This window comes from Choloepus didactylus, chromosome 20 (assembly GCF_015220235.1).
Source record: "Choloepus didactylus isolate mChoDid1 chromosome 20, mChoDid1.pri, whole genome shotgun sequence".
In the NCBI taxonomy this organism is placed as follows: Eukaryota; Metazoa; Chordata; class Mammalia; order Pilosa; family Megalonychidae; genus Choloepus; species Choloepus didactylus.
The window spans coordinates 27,241,890-27,257,846 of NC_051326.1; the positions used below are offsets into that span (position 1 = coordinate 27,241,890).

At 37.9% G+C, this 15,957-nt stretch overlaps 1 protein-coding gene across 2 annotated transcripts in view; it reads left to right on the top strand.

Moving 5' to 3' along the window:
• Positions 1–208: 208 nt before the first annotated feature.
• The window catches only part of PPP3CC (protein phosphatase 3 catalytic subunit gamma), a 128,226-nt gene continuing 112,477 nt past the window's right edge, over positions 209–15,957 (top strand). For both annotated transcript variants that reach the window (XM_037813097.1, XM_037813098.1), the window contains exon 1: positions 209–595. In XM_037813097.1, coding sequence (XP_037669025.1) covers positions 514–595 — 82 coding nt within the window. In that variant the 5' untranslated portion in view covers positions 209–513. The remainder of the gene's footprint in view (positions 596–15,957) is intronic.

Below are 15,957 nucleotides of genomic sequence, written 5' to 3' on the forward strand. Positions count from 1 at the left end.
GGACTGTTAAAAGCAGGGCGCGTGCGCGAAGGGCAGCCGCACGGGCCGACGGCCTCACAGTGAAGGGAAACGCTCAGGCCGGCGACTGTCCAGGGGCGGGAGGTCAGGGGCCCTGACCCGCCTGGGAAGCGGGGCTGCGCGTTGGGCGTCTGCGCGGCGTCGGTGGCGCGCGGGGCCGCCGGGAAGTTGGGAGAAGGGCGCGCGAGAGCGCGCGTGCGCGCATAGCAGCGCCGGCCCGCGAGCCGCCGCTGTCCCTGAAGTTGCTCCGTCAGGCGCGGTCACACTCGACTCGGTCTTCAAGGCCGTAGCGCCTGACGCCTGAAGAGGGAGCGCTCGGTGGGCCCGGGTCCTGTGAGTGGAGTTGGTGCCCCGGGCTGCCGCGGCCGCCGCCTTCTTGTACCTGGGCCGCCCTGAGGAGACGGGGCCGGCGCACGGCGGGCTGACTGGCCCGGGCGGGGAGCCGATATCGCTGGAGAGGAAGGCGGCTGAGGAGGCGGAGACGCGGATCTGCTCATGTCCTGGAGCAGGGAGGAGGTCAAGGGGACCATGTCCGGAAGCAATCTCCAACTCTCCACTATCGAACGCATCGTCAAAGGTGCCAACTGGGCCGGCCTTCCTCCTTGACCCGCGGGAAACGGCCCTCGGCTGGGCGAAGGCTTGGGGAAGGGAAGGAGGGAGCGAGGAGCAGCCGCAGGACGGAGGGGGAGGCGGGAGGGAGGCCTCGGGGACCCAGACTGCGCCCATCCCCGGAGGAGGATCTGGAGGGGATGAGGAAGAGGTGAGGGCGGGGATCTCCGTGGGAAGCTGCTCTCCGGGGACCCCGGGCATTTTCTGTTGCATCTTGACCGGTAGCACCTAGACCGGAGATGGTTAATTTATCTTCCGCAGGTTTGTCTTCCAGGTGGGGAGGGAGTTTCCTTCTTCCCACCATGCTAAAAGGGTCTGGAACCCATCCGTTTAAATTAAAAAAAAAAAAAAAATGTTTTAAAGATGCGATTCCTCTATTTTAGTCTCTCACCTTAGGGCAGGGAGTTCAGTAGCCTTTTCATCCAAGTGAGATCTTCCCTCCCCTCCCCTTTTTTTAGGATCGGATTTTTCTGCCCCCCCCCCTTTAAACACAAATACCATATACTTTTGGTCCTCTTTCCCTAGAGACCATCACAAGACACTTACTATTAAAAGAAACTTAATATGGTGAAATAAATACAAATAAATCCGTTTTATGATGTTAAAGGGATTTACAGATCTCTTGAAATGATGTTGGTGTTTTATTTTCCCTTTGCCCACAGAGACTTAGAGAATGATGTTCTCTGATTCAAATGTCCAACTGTGTTAGATTTTTGCTGTTAAAAGAACAAAAAGTGCCCCTTACCGATTCTTGTAGTTTCTGCCCTTGAAGATCTGTTAAATATAACCACTGATATATGTGCTTCTTTTGTTCAACCAGAAGACTTAAGCACACCCTTCTTCTGACTTGAGTATTAACAATCAGTTTGAAAGCCCTACTTTACAAGGGAATATCCCTGAACTGTGTTAGTGGACTCTGGATGAAGGGGTTAGCATTAGAGTGGGGACAAACTATTGAAATACTTAACTTTTTTCCATTTTGGTATTAGAAGGAGAAAGGAAACGAAGATTGGTGACGAGATTACATTGATTTTTTAAAGAGGAAAAGCCTATTGAATATTCATTGAGGGGGAAGAATTTTAGTTTGTAACTTATTCACCTTCCCTAAATTATTAAGCATCATAAATGTTGATTATCTGTACTACATAATTTTATTGTACAACTTGAGTTTTTTTCCCTTAAAACATCATCGTACATGTTGATACACAATATTTAGTAAATATAATTGGATTTTGAGATTTATCTGTTCAGCATTTATCTGGCATCTTTAGGGAATTAAGTGCATTTGTTCGTATAACTGAAGCTTATCCCTTTAATGGCTAACTTATTTTGACCTTTCTAAAATAAATCTTTGTAGTATATAACCCATTAAGAGTATATAACCCTCTCATGATTCTGAATATACTAAACATAACCTTTTTTGATGACTCAAGGTCATCATTATGTACATTAATTGCTGTCCTGTGTTGTTAATAACGGCCATTGTGTCTCGCTATGGCAATTTTCTCCTGTACTAAAATGACTCCTCACTGCTATAATTTTTTAGTGCTTTTTGCTTTTAGTTTCTCTGTCTCCTCCAGTATTGTTCTCTGTCTGTCAAAATACGCTCTTACTGCCTCCTAATCTGCCACTTAAGCTGAGGTAGGCAGGGCAACCAGATAAACCAGAATTATGTGTCAAATCAGAGTAAATAGAATCTGAGCGAAGCTTAGTGGCAGTCCTCAGACCTTCAGGAATCTCAGATTCTGAACACTGTTACAGAAGATGATTTCCACCACCATAACTTGCCCTAAAATACAAAGGAAAAATTTTAGTGACCTTTTCTGACCCTTAAACATAGAAGTACAATAAATCATGATTAAAATGCAGGTAATGGTTAATTGCTAGGCATTCTCATAGTTAAGTGAACATCAGTCTTAACAGTCTGCATGATCCAAAATTGTTCTTCAGCAAAATTATAAATTACTGGATGTTATGTACTTTTAAGATTACTCTTAAATAAATGAAACATGAATGATTTCAAGTCCTTAGAAGGTGTGGATTTTTCTAGTATAGAAAAACTTCAGTGTAATAATTTGACCACAGTAATTTGGGCTTCTTGGTGATTTATGTTGCTTTTTTTCTGGGCTTTACAGAGATTCAAATAGTTGAAGTTTCTTCTGAGAAGGTAACATGCCACTGTTTATATATAACTGATGTTCATTGTATTGGGTACTAAATCCTGGTTGGATGCTATCTATGTGGCCAGAGTTGTCTGCATTTATTCACAGCTTGAAAGCTTTTTCAGAGGGGAGACCACACCCCAGTTATTTTTGGTTTTGTCATTTCCTGTTAACTTTGAAGACTACTTAATTGCTTTGTTTGAGCAAATCTTTGAGGGGAGTGGGTGGGTGGGAGTGATTTATATTTTTAAAGTATCCCTTTAAACAGCAGATTTCCTAAAATGAAGAAACACTAGACTGATATTTAGAAAACCTAGGTTTTACTCCTGCTTCTGGAGCTTACTTATGACATCGTCTTTTTTTGTTGTGTTTTTTTTCTTTTTAACCTTGCATTTTTATTTATTTACTTGCTTCGGTAATCTCATCTGCAAAATAGGGTTAATAAACCAACCCTGTCAAGCATCTGGGTCATGCGAATGACATAACGGATATGAAAAGATTAAGACAAGGTAGTAGTTTAATACTTGATAGTTTAATAATAGATCACTTACTACATTGGTAGTTGGTAGAGAAATCATTAGCATTTGAAAAAGGTAAGAATTAGGAAATATATGAAATTATAAGTTTGGAAAACATTCCCAGTCAGAAAGATACCAGTTCTACATATAAAGGATATCTGAGTGGAATCCCGTGGGTAAAAACATGAACATTAATACAGCTCTGTCTAGTACTTGTCTGACTGCTAGTTTCTTTTCTAGCAGTTGAAGGCTTTTATTGTATGTTAAAAAGTTCTTATGATTTCACTCATTTATTAAAAGTGTTTACTGAATGCCATCTGCAATGTACTCTGATAGATTGCTGACTTGTTTCTTCTTGGCTTTAAAAGTAACATTTCCTTGAGCCTCTAAAACAATCCATATGTACTTGGGCATCACTACTGGAATCTGTACCATACAACTAGAAGCTCAAATGATTGCATCATGAAATTCTTTTAGCTTGATCCCTCCCTCCTTTCTGAGTATCAGATAATATTGTAGCAATGTTAAATGTCTTGGGTGTGATGATATGATATTGTGGTTATATAGGAGAAGATCTTATAATCTTAGGCAATATCAAATGAAGCATTTAGCTTGAAATGTCATGATGTCTGCAATTTGTTTTTAAATGGTTTTTAAACATTACATATTTCTAGAAAGAGAAAGCAAAAATGGCAGAACATTAAACATGGTGAATCTAGGTAAAGGATGTACAGTTGCTCCTTTTACCATTCTTTCACTTTTTGTAGGATTTCAGTTTTCAAATTATAAATTGAAAAATGCCTCAGAACAACTAGGTTTGGAAAAGGCTACCGTTATATTTGAGGATTCAGTAGTGTTTCAGAGGTGGAAAGCTAAATAGAAGAAAATGAGTTTTTAGTATGTTATAGCTGATGTGAAGTAGAGGCAATTTATTTAGCAGAAAAAGAGATTGTTTCAGCTACATAGGAAAATATACAGAAGTAAGGATGGAGAAAAATGTGTACTTGACTAAAGAGTAGAGAGAAAAGGGATAAACTAGAAGTGTCAGAATTGAAAGAAGTAAAATGAAGAAAAGGAGGAAGTGGTAGAGTAGCTGGAAACAACTGGAGCAGCTGACAGTGATTCCATTAAAGGGACAGCAAGATTATTTTGATGGCTCTGTGTTTTGTTTTGTTTTGGTTTGGTTTGGTTTGGTTTACAAACCTAATCCAAAATTATAGCCAATTCAAACATTACACAAATAGATGTGGCAAGTGAGACAGCCATATTTTTATTTTATTGGAGGGATTGAAGTGAAAAACATAGAAGGATAGAATAAATAGTAAATTCATTAATGAGTGGAGGAGGTAGAAAGGGTTTTCTAAATGTATATCCCATCCCTGTTAATCACACCACTCACCCATTTAATTATGGACTCAGATGATGAGCCTGGGAGTCAGGCCAAATGCTTTCTTCTTTTTACTTTGTATCCAATTCCACCAGATGAAATTCTGTGGACTTTTGGCTATATAACCTTCTTCATTCCCCTCTCTTATTTCTTGTATTATTACAGTAGCCTCCTGCTAGGGCTGTTTATCTACTGTCCACACCACCATGATCTGTGAATAATGTAAAGGATTATTCTGTTGCTTAAAATCCTTCATGAACACTTCCTGCCTATGGGTAAATTCAAACTTTGCTTGACATATAGTTCCTGTGGTGGTAAGCCTTTCTAACTTTGTGCTCCACTTCCTCTTACTCATTTCTACTGCTTGTAGTTCGCAGTATGCCATGTTGTATTATATCTGTGAATGTGCTCTTTTGTGTTACTTCTTTTTAGAATCTTGTCCCCCAACTTGACATACCCTATTTATCTTTCAAGATTTAGCTAAGATAACTTCTGAGAAGCCTTTTCTCCTCTGCCTAGGTGGCTATATGGAGTAGTGGTTTTAGAGTATGGGCTTTGGTGTCAGACATACCTGGATTCAAATTCTGCAGCTTTTGTTAGCTGCGTGACCTTGGACAAATCGCTTAACCTTGTTTTACATCAGTTTCCTTATCTGTAGAAGAGGGATGAGAAAATTTAGCTCAAAGGATAGTTGTGAGGAATAGATAAATTTCACAAAGATCAGTGACTGGCATATAGTAAAGTGCTCAATACATCATCATCATCATCATTAGAAAAGTAGACACTACTTTTTATGTGCCCCCCAAGAACAGTCTCATGGTGCTTTAAAAATTTCTTTAAATATTTTTATATCCTTTATTCACACCTGGCCTCTTCTCTTCAAGGGCAAGAACTATGCATTCTTAATTCTGAATACAATGCCTAGAATATTGTTCAGTGCTTAGTAAAAGTTTAAGTAAGTGAAAGCATTAAAAACTTATTTTATGAAAGTGTAGAAAAGAGCACAGGTTCTGCTAATTACTAGCTTCTTTCCCTCAAGTGTAAAATGGGAGATAATAGTATCTACCTCAGAATTTAAAGAATTTAAAATTTCATTTTATATGTAAAGTACTTAGCACAGTGCCAATAGTAGGCACTTAATAAGTGTTAACTATTATTTATTTAAGACGTTAATCTTAAATCTTGGTGAAATTTGACCTGTTTTACTTTAAGTGGCATATGTGAAATAATTTGAGTATTGCATTTTATATTTTCCAAACTTGAACATCTCCTTAGCTTTTGAAAGGATTTAAACTTAAAATGCTTAAGAAAAATGATAAAATTTTCATTTTCTGTAACATAGATAGAATTTTGGAAATCATATATTCACAAATATGTAATTCCCTACCCCATGGAACACATTTCTGATTATACTGAAAAGCTTGAATGTGGTCTTGAAAGTATGCACACAGTATAACATATAATAGCCTCCCCAAAATGTAACAAAATTAGAACCATGGAGTTCCTCTCTATGACTGACACCATTGAGAGGAACAGATGACTCAAGTGTAGATTTTATCTGGTATGAAATGTTTGCTTCTTCACTCTATAAATTGATAATTCTTTACAGTCTAAATTTAACTTTTGACTGTGATAAGTAGCCTAAAGAGGTAAGATTTAAGTTATGTGTTTTTATGTGTGCCTACATAATTTTATTCTTGTGACCTAAGGCTTTATGATACTTTTAATGTATGGCTGGAGTAAGGTAATTGGTGGATTTATCCATGGAAGAAAGCTGGGCTTTTTTTCCACTATTGTGCAGTTTTTATTGAAAACATATAGTGTCATTATAGAAGTTACTGGTCTATCAGACTGTCACTGATGGTGGTTTTGCTTAATTGGTTCAAAGATGGCCAGTTCCTAATACTGTGAAAATGAGTTCTGTGACTATCAGTGAACAGAGAGAATGATAAAGAGCTACGTCAGATCATTTAAATAAGATTAGCTGTTCTAGTAAGTTATGGAAGGATCTGAAAGACACATATGACTTTCAGTAATAATATTTAATATAACCTCATCAGCAGTGTTTAACTGGTTTATGATTGGAAAGGCAGGTGATTCGATTAGGAAATGAGTCTGCAAAAGTAGGGCAGGCTTGCTGGCTTAAAATAGGAATGAAAGCAGGGTTATTTGTAGGGAACTGAGATAGCTATTTAGGTAAGTCCTGGTGTCCCATGAGGGTAAGACCACACAATAATCTAAAAATAATAGCTTATAGGCTAGTAATTTTTAAAGTTTATCTCAGACTTACTGTAGGAGTAGTTGTCATCACCAAAGTGGCCTTTTTTTCGTTTATGCTGATCTGCATCAGATGTCAGGTATGTTTACCTGAAAATATGTATCATTCGTGTACTAGATATATAGTGCAGCAGTAGGCTTGAATTTGGCTGTGAAAAGGCAGCAGAATTTTCTTCATTGTACTTTAGTTTAGAAACTTAATTTTTAAAATTGATTTAACCTTTATTTTGAAATAATTATAGAGTCTTTGGACAGTGCGAAGAAATGTACAGCCCCCCCCCCATACCCCCTAACTCCAATATCAGCATCTGACAGGATGTAGTATAATACCAAAACCAAGAAATTGACATTGCTACAATCCATAGAGCTTATTCAGATTTTACCAATTATACATGCACTCCTGTGTGTATGTCTGTGTGTGTAGAGCTCTATGCAGTTTGTCACGTTTGACCTTGTGTAACCACTACTGCATTTAAGATGCTCAACGGTATCATCACCACAAGACTCTCTTGTGTTACCCCCTTATAGCCAAACCCATCCTCCCACCAGAAAGTTTTATAGAGTAGTTATTGTTCTTAATCATGTGCAAACTAATTTATAGATATAGTGCAATCCCAATAAAAATCCCAGCAAGATTTTTTTTATAGAAATTGAGAAGCTAACCTGATACTAAAATTTACATGAAAGTGAAAAGGACTGAGAATAGTAAAACCAATTTTAAAAAGGAAGAACAAAGTTCAAGGATTCATACTACCCAATTTCAGGACTTATTACAAAACACTAATCAAGACATGGTATTGGTGAAAGGATAGATATATAGATCAATGGAATGGAATTCAGTCCAGGAATGGATCCTTACCCTACATAAAAATTAATTCAAAATGGGTCATAGACCTTAATGTGAAGGGTAAAACTTAAAGTTTTTATAAAAGTCTAAAAGAAAACAGAAAATCTTTGTGACCTTGGAGTAGGCAACATTTTCTTAGAAAAAGCTTGAAACATAGAATCTAAAAATTGGACTTCATCAAAATCTAAATCTTTTGCTCTTCTAAATACACTTTTAAGAAAACAAAAAGGCAAGCCACAGACTGGGAGAAAATATTCATGCTACATAAGTCTTAGAAAAGATTTGGATCCAAAATATGTAAAGAATTTACAACTCACTAATAAGATAAAGAGCAGAATTTTTAAATGATCAAAAGATTTGAACAGACAAGGCACAAGTGAAGATATACAAGTGACCAACAAGCATACAAGATGATGTTCAACATCTAATTATCAGGGAAATGATACACACCCATTACAATGGCTGAAATTAAAAAGACAGAGTATCAAGTTTTGGTGAGGATATGGAATAACCGGAACTCTCATACCCTTGCTGGTGGGGATGTAAAATTATATAACTACTTTGGAAAATTATTTCACTTAAAATAAATTTAAAATTTATTTAAATTTACTTAAAATTTACTTAAAATTATTACAATTACTTAAAATAAATTTAAAATTATTTCCCTTAAAATGTTAATTATACCCCTCTCCTACCACCCAGCCATTCCACTCCTAGGTATTTACCCAAGAGAATTGTAAACACAAAAGATTTATTCACACATGTTTATAGCGGCTTTAGTCCAAGTCACCAATAGGAAATATTCAGCAGGTAAATGGATAACCATAATATGTTATATCCATACAATGGAAGACTCCTCAGCATAAGCATGGATGAATTGCAAAGTCATTATGCTTAGTGAAAGAAGCCAGACATGAAAGACCATCTACTATATAGTTCTATTTATATATAACTCTAAAAAATTGCAAATCAGTATGTAGTGATAGAAATCACATCAGCAGTTGCCTGGTGCTGCGGGCAGAGGGAGGGATGGACTGCACAGGGGAAGGAGGAATCTTTTGGGGTTGATTGAAATATTATGTATCTTGATTGTGGTGGCAATTTGATAAATGTATGTATTTGTTAAAACTCATTGAATTGTACACTTTAAGCAGATGCAATTGATGGTACATAAACCTCAATAAAGCTTATTTTAACAAACACACACAAAAAGTTGTGGAAACTACACTCTAAAATTAATACAGGATTTAGTACAAAGGACTAAGAAAAGTTCCTATAACATTTTGGAAAAGGTGACCCAAGGCAAAGATTGTCTAAAGATAATAGTCTGATGAGACCTTCTGAACTTGTCAGTCTTTGGGGTTACCTGAAGGATGAATTTATGAGGCCCATGTCTGTTCTCTCTCTATGAATTTCCTCTTCTAGATAAATGATACTCAAGACAAGGAACAAGCTGAAGATGACAGGAATGCTGTTAATTTGTTGGAAGTCACATTTCACCTAGGAATAACAATCTGATAAGACATCAAACATTAGAGGACCCAAATACCAACTTGATACTGAAGTGCTCAACAAAGTAATTGGAGCTCAGATATCTCATTGTCACAGGCAGGGTGCCCTTGCACAGGTGGAAACAGGTGGTTTCATGTGTGCACACTATTACATAGTTGCAAGTCTCAATCCCCAGAAACAAGGGGCTCAGTTGAATCTTAGTGGAACCTCCAGTTGTTAAAGTCTGCTGACCAGAGATCACCAGGAACTTACTTGTAGTTTAAAATTAAAAATTAGGTTTATTTAACTTCTTGCAATAGCAAAGAGAACGAGAAGAACTAGGAATTGTTTTGAAAGGGAGGCAGTTAGAAAAGCATACTCATTGAGTCTTAGGGACTGTTAGATTTTAGAGTAGAAGTTTGTGATCTGGGCAAGGGTTAAATAGAATTTGTAAACCAGAAGAGTTGTTAGAACTCCTGGAGTTCTAGGGTTATATCAGATGTAGTGTCTGTGCAGTTATTGTTAAATTAGTTTGCCTGAGGTATCATCTTAGGACATAGGGGTTTGAAGTATCTGGTGTTAAAGGGTTTGAGTTTAGTTGGTGGTACCATAATAGTTTGGTTTGGTTTCGTTTATCTATATTTTGAGTCATAGTACAGTTATAAATTGTGGTTTCTATTTCAGTTCTCAGAGGCAGTCAGTGTTACTAGTTTCTTATGTATACCAAAAGTGTATCTGTAATTGTTGAAAGGTCTTAGAAAAATCTTCAACTTCAAGAATTACTTGAATGTCTGCATTAGTTTTCTATTGCTGTATAACAAATTGTCACAAAATTAGTGGCTTAAAACAATACCATTAAAAATGATAATAGAATAAAAAAATTAGAAAACACCATTTATTAGCTCACCTTTCTGTAGGTCAAAAGTCCAGTCATAGTGTGGATTTTGCTCTGGGTCACAAAAACTGAGCTGAGTTCTTATCTGGAGGAGTCTCTGGAGAAAAATCTGCTTTCAAGCTCATTCAGATTGTTGGAAGAATTCACTTCTTTGTGGTATAGGACTGAAGTCCCTGTTTTTTTTTTTCTGGCTACCAACCAGGGGCCACACTCAGCTCCTAGAGGCCACTGGCATTCCTTGGTAGGTATCCTCTGTCTTCAAGCCAGCAATCTCTGAACTACGTATTTGACTTCTAGATCCAGATTTAAAGGTCTCCTGTAATTAGGCCAGTCCCACCTGGATAATCTCCCTATTTTAAGGCCAAGTGATTTGGGACCATAATTAAAATCTGCAAAATTCCTTCACAGTAGTACCTAGATTAGGGTTTGATGGAATACCTGGGGAAAAGTGTGCATACACCAGGAACTAGGAATCTTGGATGTTTAACTTAGAATTCTACCTTACATATGTTTTTTAAAATTGTAATAACACATATATAAAATAAAATTTGCCATTTCAACCATTTTTAAGCATTCAGTTCAGTGCATTAATTACAGTTACAATGTTGGGCAGCTATCACCACTATTTCCAACATTTTTTCATCACCCAAACAGAAACTCTGCACTAATGATAACTTCTAATCTACTTTCTGTCTCTATGAATTTGCCTATTCTAGATATTTCATATAAGTGTAATCATTCATTATTTGTCCTTTTGTGGTCTGGCTTATTTCACTCAACGTAATGTTTTCAAGGTTCATCCATGTGGTGACATGTATCAGAACTTCATTCTTTTTTATGGCTGAATAATATTTCATTGTGTGTATATGTCACAATTTGTTTTTCCATTCTTCTGTTGATGAACACTTGAGTTGTTTTCCACCTTTTGGCTATTGCTGTTATGAACTTTGGCATATAAGTATCTGTTCGAGTCCCTGTTTTCATTTCTTTTGAGTATGTACCTAGGAGAGGAATTTGCCAGGTCAGATATTAATTCTTTATTTAACTTTTTAAGAAACTGTCAAACTGTGTTCCATAGTGGCTGCACCATTTTAGCATTCCCACCAACAATGTGTGATGGTCCTAGTTTCTCCACATCCTCACCAGTTCTTATTATTTCCCATTATTTAAAAAATAACAGCCATCCTAGTAGGTATGCAGTGGTATCTCATTATGGTTTTTGACTTGCATTTCCCTAATAACTAATAATGTTGATTATCTTTTCATATGCTTATTGTCAATTTGCGTATCTTCTTTGGAGAAATGTTTATTCAAGTTTTTTGCCCATTTTTTAATTGGGTTGCTTGTCTTATTAAATTTCGTCCTGGTAGTTGTTGAGTTCTTTATAAATTCTGGATATTAAAGCCTTGTTAGATATATGATTTACAACTATTTTCTCTTATTCTGTAGGATGTTGTTCTGGTTTGCTAGAGCTGCTGTTATGCAAAATACCAGAAACGGATTGGCTTTCATAAAGGGGATTTATTTGGTTACAAATTTAAAGTTCTAAGGCCATAAAAGTATTCAAACTAAGGCATCAACAAGAGGCATCCAAAAACCTCTGTCAGCTGGGAAGGCATATGGCCGGTGTCTGCTGGTCCTTTGCTCCCAGGTTGCATTTCAAAATGGCTTTCTCCAAAATGTATCTCTCAGCTTCTTTCTCTCAGCCTCTGTGGATCCTTGCTTACCTTCTGTTCCTCTTAGCTTCTCTCTCTCAGCTCCTGTGCATCTTTGCTTGTTCTCCCAGGGCATTTCTCTCTAAGCATCTGAGGGTCCTCTCTAGGTTCTCTGGGGCAAACTCTGGGCTTCATCTCTTAGCATCCCCAAGCGTCTTTCTGTCTGCATCTCCAAGCATCTTCAAGCGGCAGCATCTGTGTTGGCACTTAACTTCTCTGAAGTACTCTAATGATCTAATCATGACCCACCCGGAATGGGTGGGTTCACATCTCCATGGAAATAGTTTAATCAAAGTTTTCACCCACAATTGGGTGAGTCACATCTTCATGAAACTCAATCAAAAGGTTGCACCCTAATCAAAAGACTAATAAGTCTGCCACCACAAGATTGTATTAAAGAACTTGGCTCTTCTGGGTGATATAATATATCCAAACTGGCACATTCCACCCTCTGGACCCCAAAAACACATGTTCTTTCCAAAGGCAAAAATACATTCATTCCATCGCAATATAGATAAGTACAAAGTCCTAACATTCTCCTCTGGCTTTGGACTTGTGAAACTCAGAACAAGTTATCTGCTGCCAATATACAAAGGAGGGACAGTCATAGGATAAACATTCCAATTGCCATAGGAGGAACTGAAAGGAAAACGGTTCAAAACACTTCCTAAAAGCTGCAGGGCAGACGTCATTAGACTTTAAAGTCTGAGAGTCATGTATCGAATTATGTTTTATCCTTGGGGCTTGAGAGAGCGGCAGTCCCACCCTCCTCAAACATCAGGGCAGCACCCGGGCTCTCTTCCATCTCTGGGGCACACGCTCAACCCCTTCAGAACAGTGGGTTGGTGGCCAGGCTCTCCTCAGTCTCTGGGGAATGTGCTCTACCTGCTCTGAGGTCTGGGGAGGCAGCACTCTCCCTGAGCATTGAAGTGGAAGGCCCACCCTCTGCCTCCAGGGCAAACTCACCCTTTCCACATGCATGGGTTGCTCTGCTCTCCTTGCCCGAGATTTCTTGGCTTCAGACTTTGGCTTCCATGGTTCTGCCTTTGGTGAAGAAATTTTCCTTCAACTTTCCTTTTGCTGTCCCTTTTAGTCCAGACTGGAAATGGTTCCATCTATATAGATCTCACAAAAAATTTGGCTTGACATGTGACATACAGGGGTCAAAACCATCAGACAATAGGACTTGCCACAAATCCTTTCTGGATAACTCCATCTCAAATCCTGGCTTGTACTGAAATGGCTGGCTGGTGCCAGGTCTTGTTAAATCCTCATGTGGGTCTATAACCTCTGGGGTTTCACTTTCTGGAAGCCCAGAGTTTTCCAGACCATCAATTTCCAGTTTCTTTGTACCCAAGAGTTCAGTTCTCAGCTTATTTCTTTCCTCTCACATTTTACTATAAGCTGCAAGGAGAAGCCAGGCTGCATTTTCCTCTTTTAGTTTGGAGATCTCTTCAGCTAAGTATCTCAGTTCATCACTTTCAAATTCTACCTTCCATCCAACACCAGAGAGTTGTCAAATTTTCTGCCACTTTAAAACAAGTATCGCCTTTCTTCTAGTTGGCAATGACACATTCATCATTTCTGTTTAAGGCCACATTGGAAGTATCTTTAGAGTCCATATTTCTGCCAAAAATCTCTTTGAAGAAATCTAGGCCTTTTCTATCATGCTCCTCACAGTTCTTCCGGAATCTTTCCTGTATCCATTTAAAAAGCTAGTCCAACATGTTTGGTATTTGCAAACTCAGCAGCACCCCACCTCTCAGGTACCAAAATCTGTTCTGGTTTGCTGAAGCTGCCATTATGCAAAATCAGAAATGGATTGGCTTTTATAAAGGGTTTTTTTTTTTTTTAGGTTACACATTTAAAGTTCTAAGACCATAAAAGTCTCCAAACTGAGGCATCAACAAGAGGATACATCCTTCACTGAAGGGAGGCTGATGACATCCAGAACACCTCTGTTAGCTGGGAAGGCACATGACTGGCGTCTGCTGGTCCTTTGCTCCTGGGTTGCGTTTCAAAATGGCTTTCTCCAAAATTCGTGTCTCAGCTTCTCTCTCTCAGCCTCTGTGCAGCCTTTCTTGGGCTTCCATCTCTCTTAGTGACCTAGTAAACCCCCTGTGTAAAAGCTGATCCATTTCTGGTAATTTGCATAACAGCAGCTTTAGCAAACCAGAACATTGTGACTCACTTTACTGTTATATTTGCTTCATTGTGGCATGTTCTGGAACTGAACCCACAATATCTCTGAGGTATACCTGTACAGAAATTGAGCATTTAAAGACTTTTATAGCAATTTGACTTCGGCATAATATCAAAGCATGTGATCCTTTTTCTAATAATTTATTTTATTTCATGTTGCAAAGTATAGGTCCTTGACTGACTGGGGGGAGGGAGATAGTTCCCTCACATAGTTTACAAAGCAGTGCTCTAGATCCTTCTTTTTCCTCAGAAACTTTCCAAACTCCTTGTATCCATGAGACTAGCAGAGACTGGGAGAAAGTGTCAAGATTAATCAAATGTGACAAAGTAATGACTGGTGAATGATAGTTTAACTATTTTTCTGCTTCATTTGAACACAAATTTTAGTGTACCCAAGTATTACCTGGACATTTGTTAAAAATGCAAATTCCTGGACCAGGATCCTTGAAGATTCTGATTCCACAGGTCTGGGGGCTAAGAATCCGTATTTTAAACAAGCACTTCAGTTGATTCTGATGAATGATTTTCCTGGATAGGTTGTTTAAACCAGGATTTTTGAGAGTGAAAGAGGGCACTATTAATAATTACATCTGGACAAAAGGCATAAACTGGGACAGTGTAAATTGACAAACTGGGATGTATATACACCCTGTATCTGGAGCACATTTTAAGAAAATGGTTATTTCAAATTTAATTTACAGGTTCCTAACATTTCATTTCATGACCAAACTTAGCTGGAGTTCCTTTAACCTTCCTCAGGTTCTGGCTGTTCCCACTATACTATGAATCAGCCTCAACTCTGGCATGGGTAGAAATATCTGGGAAAAGAGGGTCACAGTATTCAGGACTTCTAAACGTAGTTATATTTTAGGGAGTAATTTGAGGGAGGTAGGATTCACTCCTTTCAAATTGAAAATTCGTTTCTCCTCATTTGAAGAATATTGATTTTATTTGTCCTAACCTGAAAATTAAGACTCCTCTGAAACTTTTGGTTATGCATATTGCCACAACCCAATACTAATCCTCTTTGTGTTCCTGGCTCAGCTGTGTCCGGTTTCTGTTAGCTGGCCATAATCTCCTTGATCCATTTCAGTTTTGCTTTTGTTTCCTTTTTGCCAAGTGACTTGTTTACTTGTTTTGTTTTAAATAAATTGCTACTGAAGAATTTGAGGAAATAAAAAAAAGCCTCTCTAAATTACTTCCTCAGGAGCTCTTCAGGTTGTTGTCACATCTACTTATATTACTTCCATGGTTTATAAGAAAAATGAGTTCCCTGTATTTTAAACTTTTCTCTGTTTACAATTGAGTAATATTGGAGGAAAATTATTTTTATTAGTAGTAATGATGCAGTGGTAGAACTTGAATAATCTTTGTGGAGCCACCTGTTTCATGATATATTTATTTGTTGATTCCAACATTTTTGTTTTTGTTTTTAGTTTGTTGACCAAATTCTTTGATTTACAAAGTGGGAAATTAAAAACAAATAGCTTTCTATGGGATTCATTTCAAGACTGGGAAAAGGCAAGACTACAAGGTTGGGTAGATTGGCTGGCCAGAAATTGAGAAAATGCCTTTTAAAACCAAAAAGGGGTAAATTAAGTGTGAAAGGGGAATGATTAAATGTGAACTCTACCATTTCTCTGTTCTTTGGATTGAGATTATAAAGGACTGGTAGTTCTCTGAAGTCATCCACAAAAAATTAGATTAAGTGTAGCTCTTTATTGAGCCCCATGCAGATTTCTCTAGAGAAAGTTTCTCTAAAGCTTATCCTCTTAGTTTGGGTAATCCTTTCCACCTTTTTATTGTAAACAATTTAAAACATATTACAAAAGGAGA